The 14,343-nt window shown below is 47.4% G+C and overlaps 1 protein-coding gene across 16 annotated transcripts in view; it reads right to left on the reverse strand.

Annotated features, from left to right (window-relative positions):
* Window positions 1-8,126: 8,126 nt before the first annotated feature.
* UACA (uveal autoantigen with coiled-coil domains and ankyrin repeats) overlaps window positions 8,127-14,343 on the reverse strand; it is a 69,895-nt gene continuing 63,678 nt past the window's right edge. For 13 of the 16 annotated variants that reach the window (XM_032469055.1, XM_032469057.1, XM_032469059.1 and 10 more), the window contains 4 exons: window positions 13,069-13,194; window positions 12,680-12,832; window positions 10,923-10,988; window positions 8,127-8,323 (listed from right to left, as the gene is read on the reverse strand). In XM_032469055.1, coding sequence (XP_032324946.1) covers window positions 8,252-8,323; window positions 10,923-10,988; window positions 12,680-12,832; window positions 13,069-13,194 — 417 coding nt within the window. In that variant the 3' untranslated portion in view covers window positions 8,127-8,251. The remainder of the gene's footprint in view (window positions 8,324-10,922; window positions 10,989-12,679; window positions 12,833-13,068; window positions 13,195-14,343) is intronic. The other 3 variants (XM_032469063.1, XM_032469065.1, XM_032469064.1) reach the window with 1 other exon arrangement.

Genomic DNA, 14,343 nt, shown 5'->3' on the forward strand with positions numbered 1-14,343 from the left:
TGCTTTTCATTTGCCTGGTTTTCCCCAGTGGTTACACTTTACACGTATGTAAGGCATCAAACCCAGGACCTGGACTCAGGCACAATGTGAGCGCGAGTCCTAGGCCGGGCTGGCACAAGCCTGTGACTCTGGAACCCCCACTGCCTTCAAGCTACCGAGCTCTTCCAGCGCCAGGCCCGCCTCGTGCTGCCCCTGTGGCCACGCCCACTCCCCTCCCTCCACTGGCCCTGACCCCGGCCACCACTAACTTGTCCCCATCGCTGTAATTCTGTCATTTTGAAGATGTTACATAAATGGGTTATGTAGTAAGCAAAGCTGAATTTATTTTTGAAGTATATTGGTTTGTTCGCTCATCTCTTTTTCTCTAGATCATTTAAATTGGCTGTTTAATTTGTACATTCGCTTGTTCAAGTGGAGAACTCTGGGCTGGGGCAGCCACTGCTGGAGAGATTCAAAGTCTTCTGAGCAGCTCTACTGTCCAGTAGCTTATAATGTGGTTTAGGAGGTAAACAGCAATAAACTGATCTTGAACTTCTGGCCTCCAAACCTGTGAGAGGGTAAACTTCTGTTGTTTAAGCCACTGCATGCGTGGCAATTGGTTACAGCAGCCCGAGGAAACCAATACACACCCCAGCAGCTAGGACGCCGCCTGTCTGACACACGGCAGGTGCTCGAGGGATGTTCTAGGAACGTCTTTGAGTTCAGAATAAAAGGAAAAACTCTTCCAAAAGGGAATTCCTGGAAGGCCTCGTGGAGGCAGGACTAGCTTTAAAGAATTAGGTGACTTATAAGAGAAAGAGGTGGAGGCTGAGATCATGTCAAGTGGCGGAGCAAGACGGGCAAGGAAAGAAAGACGAGGCAAGCCGAGGGCGACGTGGGCAGCGACACTGGCCGGTCTCCCGGGGGTGGACGAGCGCCCTCTGGGGGCAGTGGGGAAGCACTGCAGTACAGACTCCCTGGCTCGCTCGCTCATCAGTCCATGGGTGGGTTTTCACTGGCTATCCTCCAGTGCGACCGATCTCACCAACGTGGGGCATTTTGCAGGTTCTTCCCCTAAGACCTGAGCATAAGCCGTGGGGCTTTGTGGTGTGCTGTAAGAGTCCAAGGGGGTTCTCTTGCATTCCTGCCAGAAAGTTGTCTGGAGCCTCGCAGGATAGAAAGAACATTTTCCCTCCCCTGGGAAGTGGCTCCATGCGTGACTGACCAGCGGTTTACCGTTGTCTTATTGCCGTTCTATGACAGCTCCAGCTCACAAAGTGATTCACAGAGCACACTGCTGGACTGGCCATCTGTCCCCAAGGACCCTGACACTCACGTCAGTCTCAGCATTCCAAAAGCAAACACAGTCAACCCTGTTTTACCCAGGATTCTGCTCGGGCTCTGGTCACGAGCACATCGGGTGTCTAGAGCACAGTGACAACGCGTGTGCGCGGTGCTGCTGATCGCCCCGAGACGCCGGGAGGTCCTGACGGGCCCTGTGAATTCTCAAAGGCAGTCACGTTGTTTCAACACACTGGCCGCTTCGCCAGAGTCCTGCATTCACCGGAGCATTTCATTCCCACGCTAAAGAACAGGGCTTTCCGTAAAGGCAATTCCCAGCTAACAGGTCCCCCAAGTCCCTGCCTTTTTACCGAACGTTACCTTTCATTTTTTTCAAGAGTAATTGCATAAAGATTTGGAACTTGAGAGAATATATAGATTTTGGCCAAATGACTAGAATGAAGATTTTAAAAATGGCCCCACATAGGAATTTAATACATTCTTGAGTGGAAAAAACAAAGATTATTTGCATTGAAGAAAAAATATATAATTGAATTAATTAGACAAACCAGACAGTAACATGGATACTGCTTAACTGAAGCTATACCTCCCTTGGCCATAGAGAATAATGAAATGTTGCCACTGGCAGCAATGAGGATGAACCCGGAGAATATTATGTTCAGCGAAATAGGTCAAAGAAAGACAAATGCTGTATGGTACCACCTGAATACTACACATGGCACAAATGAACCTACATACAAAACAGAAACAGACCCACAGACACAAAAAACAAACCTGCGGTTACCAAAGGGGAGGAGCAAACTAGGGTTGTGGGACTAACAGGTGCGAACTGCCATGTGCAAAACAGACAAGCAGCAAGGGCTTCCCGCGTAGCGTTAAGGAGGTGTGCTCAGCATCACACCTAGCAATACCCAGTGGCCTGCACTGCAATGCGACCTGCAAAATCCCCGAGTCACTGTGCCGTGCGCCAAGCTGACAGTACTGTAAGTCAACTATGCTTCAATTTTTAAAAAAGAATAAGGTGAAAGACAAAAATGAATGCTTCCTCCTGGACTCAGACAGACCCAAAATGTGGACTATTATTACTCTGATTCAGTCACTGCACAGGCTAATTATTCCAAAATTTAAAAGCTGTTGAAAAAATAGTTTACATTTCTTACCATCAAGTCCGATGGAAGACTGAGGGAGCTGCACTGCTGGTCTCGCGGCACGTGCCCCGAAGGGAGTGCTTACTCCAGTCAGAAATGATGTGCTGGACCCACGGGGTGGGGGTGGTGGGGGGCGCAGGCTGGCCGGCTTCAGAACCGGGAGTAACTGCTCTTCCCAGAGGAGCTGGGCCTCGCGTGCGTGACGCTCACCTCCCTGCACCGGCTGCCAGGAAGCCGAGTCAGGTGAGGCCGGTCCCAGAAAATCAAGCAGGATACTGTGTTCACGGCACGCTTTCTGGATCCCAAACTGCTGCCTGTTTTTCCTACCCTTTTAGGATCTACGAGCCCCCTTCTCCTCTCCCATATTAAGGGGAAAGTGCAAGCCGCTTTAAAATCCTTTTTGTAATGAGGTAGGGCAAAAATAATAAATATGCATGCTGACATTTGCTTGGGAACCTAGAATGTAAACTCAAGGCACTAGCTCTTTATTCTGGCTAGACATCAGCTCACAATTAAATCCTCCTCAAATTCTCTGTCGTCCTGGTAACTGCTCTGCACAGAGAGCACGGAGGGCGAGATGGCCCAAAAGGGGCTGGAAGGAGCGCCAGAGCTTATTAAGGGATTCTTTCTGATGTTCACAACCACACAGGTTGTGCCAGACGGGCGCCCGGCGCTGGAGACAAGCCTCACCCAGCTGATGCATTCGGGCTTTGCCACCGTTAAGTGGCTGTGCACAGTACAGTAACAAGATTGGCCATGGCACACCAAAAATATTGACAACGAATTGCACTTTGGATAATCACAGATTGCAAATCCTCTTAAATGCATTCGACTCTAACAGATATATTTAGACTTAGATGAATAGCACTGGGGGGATTTCTTAAAAGTGTCAATTGGTGTGAATGAACATAGCTCGGCTTTAAAGGAGCTACACGGCTTAGGGATTAAGGCCAACTGGAAAAATTCACTCAAAAAAGAAAAAAAGCCTTCAAGCTCACAAGAGCAGCTCCTTTGTTTAATTGAGGCGGATACGCGTCAATCCTTCGGGCTCGTGCGGGCGGCCCCGTGATGGTTCATCTCTCTCCGTTTGTTCAAAGAAGAGTTTTTAATTGTGCATAAGTGGCAACGTGCAACTCCTATGAGACAATCTTTGTAGCAACAACAAGGAGGGGAAAAAAAACCTAAGGAGCAGTCATTTGTATTTCGCCTCAACAGATTTTTAGCAGGAAGACTCTGAATATGAAACGGCTTCATTTTTAAATCCTAAAGAGAATTTCTGAAGCAGCCCATAAGGTGCCACTTTAGTCAGAGGCAATTAAAAAAAGCCTAGAATAGCAAGAAAGAGAATCACAGAACTTGCTTGGACATCCTAGGGGAAAAAGTCACAGACCATAAACTCTATTCCGACACCCTTCCTGAGTCCACTGGCTCTTCATAGTCCTGCATAAAATGCTCCACTTTGGAGGTGGGAACAGGGCAGGAGGTACGGTGCAGACAGCAAGCAAAGTCTGTATTATTTAAGACATACATCGCTCATCCTGTTCTAACTGCGACATCGCCAAGCGTGTTACACGCACTTAATAAAAGGGATGGTGCAGAACTTCTCCCCATAGGTGAGCGGTTCTTCTCGAGGGTCGAATTCCAGTCCTTCCTTGATAATGTGGGCATCGCTAGAAAAAAGTAGACACCTACCAGAAGTAGCTTCTCTCTGGGTCTTTTTTTTTTTTTTTTTCTTTCCCCACAGTCCTTCAGGATCACTGGAGAAAGCATTTTCAAACTTCAATTCCTTACAGTAGAGAGGGAGCGGGGAAGTATTAAAACGTGGCTCCTGGAAGTGAGGTGCCAGCAGAGGACAGCCGGCCGCTTGGCTCTCCTGCAAGCACCGCGGTTAGGGTGGCTGCGCCACAGCCTTCCAGCCTGCAGGAGAGCTACTCAACGCAGCGCAAAGCTAATTGCTGTAAAGCAGGACTGAGTCCGCGAGGCAGCTGTTCGGTGTGGACAATCACACTTCTCCATGGCCTGTTTTCTTTCAAAGCGTGTGCCCTTTCCCCAGCCTCAACGCGCTCTGTGTATGTAAAATAAACGCTCTTCGCAGCGGGACCCGGGTTCCGAGGGCTTAAAACCCAGTAAAAGAGTCCTCTAGTTTAATGGCTCTTAAATGCTCGACATCTTTTTCACTCAATGTAAAATCCATCTGATCTAATAGCCGTGACTGAGTTATAGACACGTAATGTTTTTCTATTAAATGTTAATCTTCTGACTTGGCAGAGCAACAGAAGCTCTGAATTATTAAGAAGGCAATAACCTCTCTAAACTCTTCCCTGAATTCAGAAGATTCCCAGGACTGCTATCTTGAAAAAAAAAAAACCGAAAACCTGCTTAAAATATAAAATAAAAATTGTGCCTCCTAAGTGCAATTTGATGGCAAATATAAGGGGCATCATTTTCACTGATGTCTCTTCTGTTACTTCACTATATACACGTGCATGTGCGTGCACACACACACTCTCGTGTATCTGGAGAAGCAACCCTTGAAGGTCTTGGCTCTTTTTCATTTACATACGACATTTTTGTAACCTTCCCGTTTTGGTTGAATTCATTCATCACGCATGTTTGTTCATGCGGCAAAAATAATGAAAATGCCCTCTGGTGCATGAGTGATGTCACTGCCCAATTACGCCAAACACAGCGCTCTCCCTGCCCAGCGCGTCCTCCTGGAATGCCGTCTCTGCTGCAGCTTCTCTTTTAAAAACAATCTCTGCATTCACGACTCCTGTGAGCCAAAGGTCCGCACATGCCACGGGAAGAAGCAAGTTACCACTCACCCGGAGAGGCTAATCCAGACGGTCTTGTCCCAGACAGACAAGACCAAAACCCACGGAAGACCTGAATTCCCAGCAGCGGAGCCTTGGCCCCAGCTTGGCTGCGGCACCACCGAACGGAATAGGAGACGAAATGCTTACTCCGCTTTGTGTTTTGTGCACGGTGTGTTTTGTGGTGCCAGTTTGGTCTTTTTCTGAAAATTGTTCCTAATTGTTTTTCCCCTCTCTGAAAACGGTTCACAGCATTTAGCAGCCAAGAGTAAGGCCCAGGTTCTCTGCCCCGCCAGACACATGCAACACGATCGTCACAGGCAATCCTCTTTCAGCCCTTATTTTGGTGCCAGAGGTACTGCCATCACTTTGATGCACAGAACACGCAAGATGAAAACACATCACCACAAGGTTGCAGAATCCAGTGACGAAGAAAATAAAAGAGGCAGCAAGAAGTAGTTCTTTTTCGCATCATGGTGAAGCCGATGTCCAGACAGACCCGTAAGCCCTGCTCTTCCCCACTGGGCAGCAGTGTGCGCACGCCCGACGCGTCTCATCATCATGGCCCCAAAACTCATCTGAAACTCTTCCCTCTGCTTCTCCGAAACAAGCGAACTGAGAACACGAAGCCTTCAGGCAGGTAAGAAGCTGCTGCGTGAGAACAGTCTTTAGGTCCTTGTTAGAGGAAAGCTGGTAACATGGGGCTGGGGGGGGGGGGGACTCATGTTCTAAAGCTGCAAGATTTTTAAAGCAGCAGTCATCCAATGCATTTAGAATAACACAAAATTTTAAACTGTATAACATTGGTTAGGGTCAAGAAGAAAGGTTTAAATAAAAGCCAAGCCATAAGAAGGATTAAGCTAAATTCACCTGGAATTTCAGAGCAGTGCGTGTGTGGCCAATGATTAGCGCCACTGTGATACGAAACTTGAAGCTGTTCGTTGCACTGACACTTGGCTACACTTTAGCAGCCCTTTACAACACTGACCCTCTGTCAAAGGGAACGAGCTTTTCTGATGAGGGAGCAGGAGTGATAAGAAAAAACAACGAAACAAGGAACAGCAGTCAAAGCTTTCAACAAAGACTGCGCTTCAAGAGGAATTGGTGATTCGTTCCAAGAGCACTCGCATCTCAGACAACAGCCTTCAGTCCAGCCTCACAGTCTTCTAACATGAGGAGAGAGACAGCAGCATCCATCGGGGACGCTCCAGCTGCTCGCTGCCCAGTGCTGTACATGCAACCTGTGCCTCTGCAGGCACAGGTGAGTGTGCGAGACACCGGGAGTAATTCAAGGTCACTTGAGTTTGCCCTCCACACAGCTACCTGAAAATGAGGGTCACCGTCTGTACTTGGCAACCCATCCTTCTCTCCCCCAATTCTCCAAAAGTAGCAGATGGACTGGTTTCCCTTGTAAATCTCTTACTAGGATGTTTAAAGCAATATTCCACAGAAAGCATTTTATTCATGGTTGAAGAAAAAATAAAACACATGAACACACAGAGGGGTTCCCTTCCCACCCCTGGTAAGGAAGTCACAATGCTGAGATGTGAGCAATCAGCTGAGAACTTCCTCTGCAGCTTCGATGGGTGACCTGAAACGCATGGCACAGGACTCGTGCTCGAGGACAACGTTCCATATGAAAGTTAAAGACTCCACATCCTGCTTCTGTGAGCTGCGGGCGCCCACCCAGAGGAACAAACATGAAGCCTGCTGACTCCACTGCTGTTTCCATACTGAACACATACGGTGGCTTATTCTTTGGTGAGAGAAGCTATTTTGATGGTCCTTTGTCCTTGTTCTCAGACATAAATAGGATCAAAACTCCTGCTCAGGATGCTCAAAGATGACTGCTCAGGCACACTTTCCAGTTAAAAAGCTTGGCTGAAATGACTCATTTGCTTAGTTTATTTGCTAATAATCAAATCAGTAATTTTCAATCTGAATCATAAAATATTAATAAAACAAAACACACAAACTCTCCTCAATGAGGTGCAGTTAATAACAATGGTCGGTTGTAACATTCACTGTAAGTGTGCCCGATGCTGTTGCTGTCTTGCTCTCTGTATCCTCACAGTTTGCCACGTTACCGCACTGACAGCTCTGTCATCTAAAACCAACCCTCTAATGCTGATTGTGTCAGAAAGCTGCATCGCACATCGTTAATCTCATTAATGCGTTTTTCCTGTAAGCTGGCACACACATTTGGAGGATGCACATATAACGAGTGGCTGGTTACCACAGGAGCAAATGTCAAAGTAATTACTAAAGAAAGTCTAAAATTGTTGACACTCTGGAAAATCCAGCATACCATTCACCATAGTTCTCTAAAAGTGAAAATTGAGATACAGTTGTGTAGATTATGAGGCTATTATAAATTCCGCATACAGCCCACCATTGCCTGTTCTTAATCTAAATGTAATTTAGCACTGCAGACCGTTTGTGAAAAGAAATTTATTTTAAAAGGCATAAAAGTTACTAGTGTAAGAAGAAAAAAACCCTGTACCTCCAGAAGTCAAAGGCACACATTAAGTCACTTCAGCGAAGCGCCCCCGGCCAGCCAGGTTGTCGCATGTTCCCTGAAACCACACCAGGCCTCGCAGCTTGACTGAAGACGCGAAAAATCTTTTGATCCGCTTGAAAGTGGCCACCTACCCAATTAATTTCTCTGAGAGAAATCTTCAAATAATTATTTCAGCTTAACCCCTCTTCACATGGACCCACTGAGATGGCTCGTGTTTTACTGGGGACTCAAGGGTGTAAAAACAGCAAGCCAGAGCAAGGCAAAGAGTTACCTTCTTGGCCTAATTGAAGTTAGTATGTAGAGAATACAAGACTTGAACTGATACTGAAACACTCGGTAACATATTCATCTAATAAAAAAACCTACTGATGGATCAAAATAGACTTTATTTTAATTACACTAGCACAGTGGGGCCCAGAGAGGCCGGGGCGTTGCACACAGGACGCTCAGCACCGCAGGGAGGGCCACCCCCGGCCGCCGCGCCGCCGCTAGCACACGAGCCCCTGCCGCATCTGTATGATCTGCAGCAAGGCCGCCTGCACGTCTTCGTCCATGTGGCCCTCGGGAGAGAGGAGAAGGGGGGACATCGTTTACGTCATCCTCGTTTACACAAGAAGTTCAAAGACAAAGACTTTCTGACAGGGCCAGACGCCGAATCCTCAGCGTCCTGGTGATCCCCTAGAGGGCCTGCCGGAGAAGGGAGTGGAGCCTCTCACGTGAGTAAAGAACGCAACTTGAAAGCAGTGCCCATCAGTTGCTCTTAACGTTCACCGTCAGAGAGCAGACGGACAGACTTCTCTCTCTCTGAGTGATGGCTTGGGTGATGGGGGGTGTGAGTTATAGATGACCAAAGCCAGCGACAAGGAAATTTCTTTTTTTTGGCTCTTGCTAAATTTTTTTTAATTAGACAAGAAATTAATGACAAAATCCCCATATTCATATTTTTTACGTAAACAGGATCACATATTTTGCAGTCTGCCTTTTCTCCTGTCACAGAAGTCTTTCCCAAGTGATCTCCTTGCTTGTTTTATGGTACAACATCCCACTGTGTGGATGTATCACAATGTCTCTACTCATTCTCCCAAGGATGGGCGTTTACAGGGGTTCCGGTCTTTGGGGGCAGGTTCCTAGAGAAGAAGCTGCTAGGTCAACAAAACAGGCTCGATGTTTAATTTTGCTAAGAGCTACACGACTTCTCTCCATAAAGGTAATAACAATGTGCACTCTCACTGACGGGGAATGAACGTCCCTGTCCGACAGCGCCCCGGGCAGTGCACAGATGATCATCTTGTCTAAAGTTTGTCGATCCCAGAAGTGAAAAATGGCACCTCCTTGTTTACTTGTATTTCCCCCACTACTGGGTAGGTTGAGATCTCTTTACACGAACATTATCCACTTATATTTAGAAAGAGACACTTTAAACTTAAAAAGATGGCAAGAGGTTGATTAAATGCAAGTCAATCTGGTGAGCTCACACCCCCCCTCCTTTTTTCTTTGCTTGAGCCCTTGAATAGGTTTCAGCATAACACTTCCTATTAATATCAAAAGTTTTGCTTCTAAAATCTGTTTCTATAACAGCAGGATGTTTAAATTCCAAACATTAGCCATAGTTGACTAAACTGAATTTCTTAGTTAACTTTATGATGCCAGAAGGCAAGATTATTTCAGATGCCAACTGCTTTTGTTATGTTTCATTAGGAGTCAGCTGAAAAAAAATTCGAATTTCAGAAGCATACATTATACAAAGTTGGAGCTCGTTAGTTTGCGTCTTCCGGCAAGAATGTGCTCTTCCTCCCTGGCCAGCACCAGACCCAAGCGAGCGCCTCGCCCTGCCGGACACAGACCTTCTGCGCTTCCCTGCAGCCTTCCCTCCCAAACCCCGTCAACAGTCTTCTCTGACAGCTGCAATAATAGCACACCTCCGAGTCCCAGCCCACCTTCCATCTACCCAGAGGAAGAAGCCAAAGCTACTTCACCAGGCCATTCATTCTTTTTCACCCGTTCCCCCTTCATCTCCTATAGAAAAGGTAGGCTTTTTTTTTTTTAACTGAAGTGTCAGTTCACATCGCTGTGCCAGTGTCTACTGCACAGCACAATACTTCATTCACACACAAGCGTACAGATGTGTGTTCTCATACGCTTTTCCACCGGAAGTGACTACAGACATTGAATATAGTCCCCTGCGCTGTGCTGTATGAACCTGTTTATCTATTTAAGGTAGGCTTTTTCATTTCAAGAGTTTGATGTCATGAAATTTCTTTTTTATTATTTACCTATTTTTTTATGACCTTCTCTGAAGCTTTCTCTCAACAACTTTTCTTTTCCCCCCACTGTGGACACTTCAAATCCTAAACAATTCTTATTATATCTCACCTGCTATTGTAATGTTGTCTCTACTGTCTTCCCAAAAAATCCATTCTGAGAATTTTGGAGATGCCGAAATCACAGGGTTTCTACAGAGCATTAAGTACCACATCCTCTTACGTGAATCATTTTTCTTAGTGTGACTTTTAAGTAGCTTTCCCATCACGTCCCTAAGGAAGGAGACTCACAGTCTCACGCCTCACCACGGTGAAGGCTCAACGGAGGGAGGGCACAGCGCATGCGCAGCACCCAAGAGGCCCTGGGTTCAATCCCCAGGACCTCCTCCAAGCAGAAACCAACCAGTAAATACTGCTGATATTCTTCACAGAACCAGCTTTTCTTTAAATTATGACAGTTCCGTGCACACTTTACTTGTCATTTTTGGGTTTCTTTTCTCTTCTCTACATTTCAAAGAAACACTCCTGAGCTCCCAGGAAACAGTGAAGTCCTTCCCACCCTCCCCTTTCGGCTGACAGCCGCGAGTGGACGTCGGGGCGCTGCCTCCAGCCAGCAATGCCGTGAGCGTGCGCCGCCGTCACATGTTGCCAAACCGTCCAGAGCGTGAGTGACAAGCAGATGGGACAACACTAAACTTAACATGCTGTGTTGCCACACAGCTTCGTACATTTCTCTGGGAGATATGCAAGCCATGATTAAAAGAAACAATTATTTTAAAATAAGCATATGGGGTACAACTACTTTAAATGTCAATGACTTTCACATAAATTTACTGGAAAAGAAAAAAACTATTTTCTCTAGGACGGGATCCTTTCCCAAGGAGCAGCTCGTCCTTACCTGCGCAGCACTGAGAAGGTGAGTCCGATAAATGGCGACCACTTCTTGGTGCTGTCTGGCGGCATCCTAGAAACGTGGGGAGGTGGACAGATCAGGATACCAGCTTCCTCATTCCAAACCTGTGGAGGCTTGTGACCACTCTGTCCTCGGGCCGGATGCTTCTCAACAGCAGTGTTACTGAAGTGCTCCTGCCCCTTCTCACAGCAACCCACCTGGACCCCAGACGCAAACTTCCACAGCCTACCGCTGGACCAACCTTTCTAATGAACGTGTGGAAACACTCATGGCGAAACCAGCGCCACGTATCCCAGGTGACATAAAAGTGTTGCTGTAGCTCATATATGATGCCGTGCAATTTTCCAGGCACCAACGCGTGCTTCGGATCCTTGCAGAAGCTCCCCGCCCCATCCCATCTCTGGCTTTATTCCCTCTCGTGCTCCGAGGCCGAGACAGCTCTTTCCTCGTAGCACTTTTGACTCAAAACCCTTGGGTGACACCGCATCAGATGTGAGAGAGAATCCAGGCTCGTCGGCCCAGGACCACGCGCTGCCTGCTTCCCCTCCACGCCCTGTTCACGCCGCTTCCTCGCCTGGGAGAGCGCCCGCTCCCCTTCACCTGCCGGAACACCACCTCCCTGCAGGTCCGCGCCCGGCGCGCCCTCCTCTTTGAAACTGGCCCCCCCCACACCAGTCCTCCTCCTTTCCTGGGAATCCAGTCACTTCGAATGTGGGACTGTGTTCTAAATTCTGTATTTGGTATTTTTTCTCTTTCGTTATTTTACTTCCTGTGGATCTACAGTTTGGCTCTCGAGCTACCCAGAACTCCTTGGGGACAGGAACTGTGCTCTCTCTCTATCCCCGACAGGACTTAGCACAGCACCGTGAACGTAATAAATAACAAACAGATGTTTCCAAATCCTGACGCAACTGCCATACCCTTTTGATAAGACCCAGATCAGCAATGTGTCATCGTTAACCTGCAGGCCAGCGGTGTTACAAAATGAACACCTAAAAAAAAATGACTTTCTTGTATTAACAAGAACTCATAACAAATTCCTGTAGAATAGGAAAATGTTACGCAGTAATTCACACCTGACTGGGCTTTACTGTACTTAGCCTTTCTCTCTCTGTTAGGAAGGGAGCGTACCAGGTCACCCTCTTTCAAGTGGCAGGAGCCTCCTACCTTCAGCTTCCAAATCCAGAGGCTTCCTTTTAGTGCATAAGGAAGACACGTGTCCCTGTAGGTATCCATAAGAATATATACGCATCCAGGCGCTTTCCTTTAGTGCATAAGGACGTAAGGTATAAAACCATGGGAATGCCTGTCTTTATTCTTAAGGATAAAAGATTATAAAAAAAAAACTTCCTTTAGTTTTGCGGACCAACATCCTAGAGAGGGTGCCGCTGCCAGAAAGGTGTCAGACTAGGAGTCAGCAAGACCCAGGACTAAGTCCCAGCTGTATGACCCCAGGTGTGCTTTCATCTTTGTTTCCTTAAGGATTAAACAGGAGCAATAAAACCTTGTACAACTGTGAGGAAGATAAAGTTTAAAGCAGGTAAAATGTTTAGTGTAGTGCCCGGCATGTAGTAAGTGTGTAAGTGACTAGTGTAAGTAACTTTGAGCAAAAGTGGTTGCACTTTTGGATCTGAACACAGCCAGAAAGCAGCTTGGTTCCTAAGTAAGCTTGCACCAGCAAGCAGACGCGCCCTGCACGAGCCGGCAGGGAGCCGGCAGGGAGCCGGCGGCCCGGTACTCACCGCCAGCTGCTGCTGCAGGCACTTGACCTGGTGCTGCAGAGAGTCGACCAGCTGACTCTGCCTCTTACTGGGGCTCCCGTCCGCGCAGGTGAGCTGGGGGAGGCCGCCGAGCGCCTGCTTCAGTCTTTCCACGTCATTAAGCAGTTCAGTTATCTTACAAAAAAAGAAAACAGTTGGGGGAGAAACATGTATTAGTCACCTAGTCACTTATAATGAGCATCTTTACACAGAACTCATTCCTTGAGATGCAGAATTTATCTCAATATACCAGAAAATTGAGGAGTGAATACTGTGGAGATTGTTACCAACAGTATAAAAAAGGTGTAATTTCCTCTCAGTTAAGTTCCTTACAAAAGCGTTACCAAGTTAAGAATAAACATGATGTGTACCCTGAGATCTGGATGCGAGCTCGGTCCAACTAGTTTTAGGTCAGATGCGAGCACCTGTGAAGACACGCCGGCCACCTGACAGGGAGCCCGAAGCGCAGGAAGGCGGGGGACTCTCCCCACCAGAGGCTGAAAAGTAAACGCACGTGGCTCATGTACATCTAGAGTTAGCTTGCATACCTTGTTCCTTCCAAGAATGTACAATTCTAGATTACTTTGTATTAAAGAGAAAAAAATGGGGAGACTGTTCAGAGCAGTGGAAAAAACACAGGATTTAAAGTCAGCCAGACCTGGGGCTCACCAGCTGTGCGAGCTCGCTCCCCCACTCTTTTGAGCCTTAGTTTCCTTATCAGTGAAAGGGGCCGATCTTTCATGGCTAAGAGAATCAAATGTAGTCACGAACGCATGTCTGGTACGTAGCAAGTGCTCAACACATGGCAACAACCATAAGCAGATACAAGAAAACCTGCTGTTAGAATGACATTTCATTTTACTCATAACTGACTTTCAAATGAGCTGAGAGCTTCCCATTCTGGGTCCCACAAGCAGACACGGCGGAGGTGAGCACCTGTGTGCTCCGCTGAGGGGGGCTGGGGCGCGTCTGCCTTTGCTTATCACTGTGTCCCCAGCACTAAGCCAGCACCTGGCAGGCAGAAGGCATTTGACAGTCACTTGTTGAGTGGGTAAAACTGCTCTCCACCTGCCTGATTTCTCATCCTCATGGAACATACTTTGTTCAACTACCAGTTTCAAAAGCATTGTTGAGAACCTATTTGGTAAACGGTGCCATGAGAATGAAAGATAAGAAGGAAAGATAAGTTATTACAGATGTTGTAAATGGATGGAAAACCAAAACACAACCTGTATTTGGGGAGAGGAACAGTCTCCTGCAGGCTAGATTGGCCAGTGAGGGCTTCAGGAAGGAGGGTAAGTGCAGGCGCGCACTAAGGAATGTGGGGGACTTAAGGAGGTGGAAAGGAGGGGGGCCGGGCATTCCAGGCGAGGGAGTGCTGGGCTATAGGGAGATGCGGGCTGGAGGGCTCGGTGCACTGGGAGGGGCGGGCGCCAAGAGCGAGTCTGGGGGACCCACAGCGACCTGAGTTTCTTGCAGCCCAGAAACAGCACTTCGCTGCCCTCCCTCACCATCCTTCAGGCCCCCTAAAACCCGTGGGTTCTGACCAATCGTTTTTGAGGCAAGCGCCCCATTGAGTCTCCCCGTCTTTCCTCAGTTCTTGGCTGTACCAGCTGAGGAAACAAAAGGAAAACTGCTTTTGATTT

This window comes from Camelus ferus, chromosome 27, assembly GCF_009834535.1.
Source record: "Camelus ferus isolate YT-003-E chromosome 27, BCGSAC_Cfer_1.0, whole genome shotgun sequence".
NCBI lineage: Eukaryota > Metazoa > Chordata > Mammalia > Artiodactyla > Camelidae > Camelus > Camelus ferus.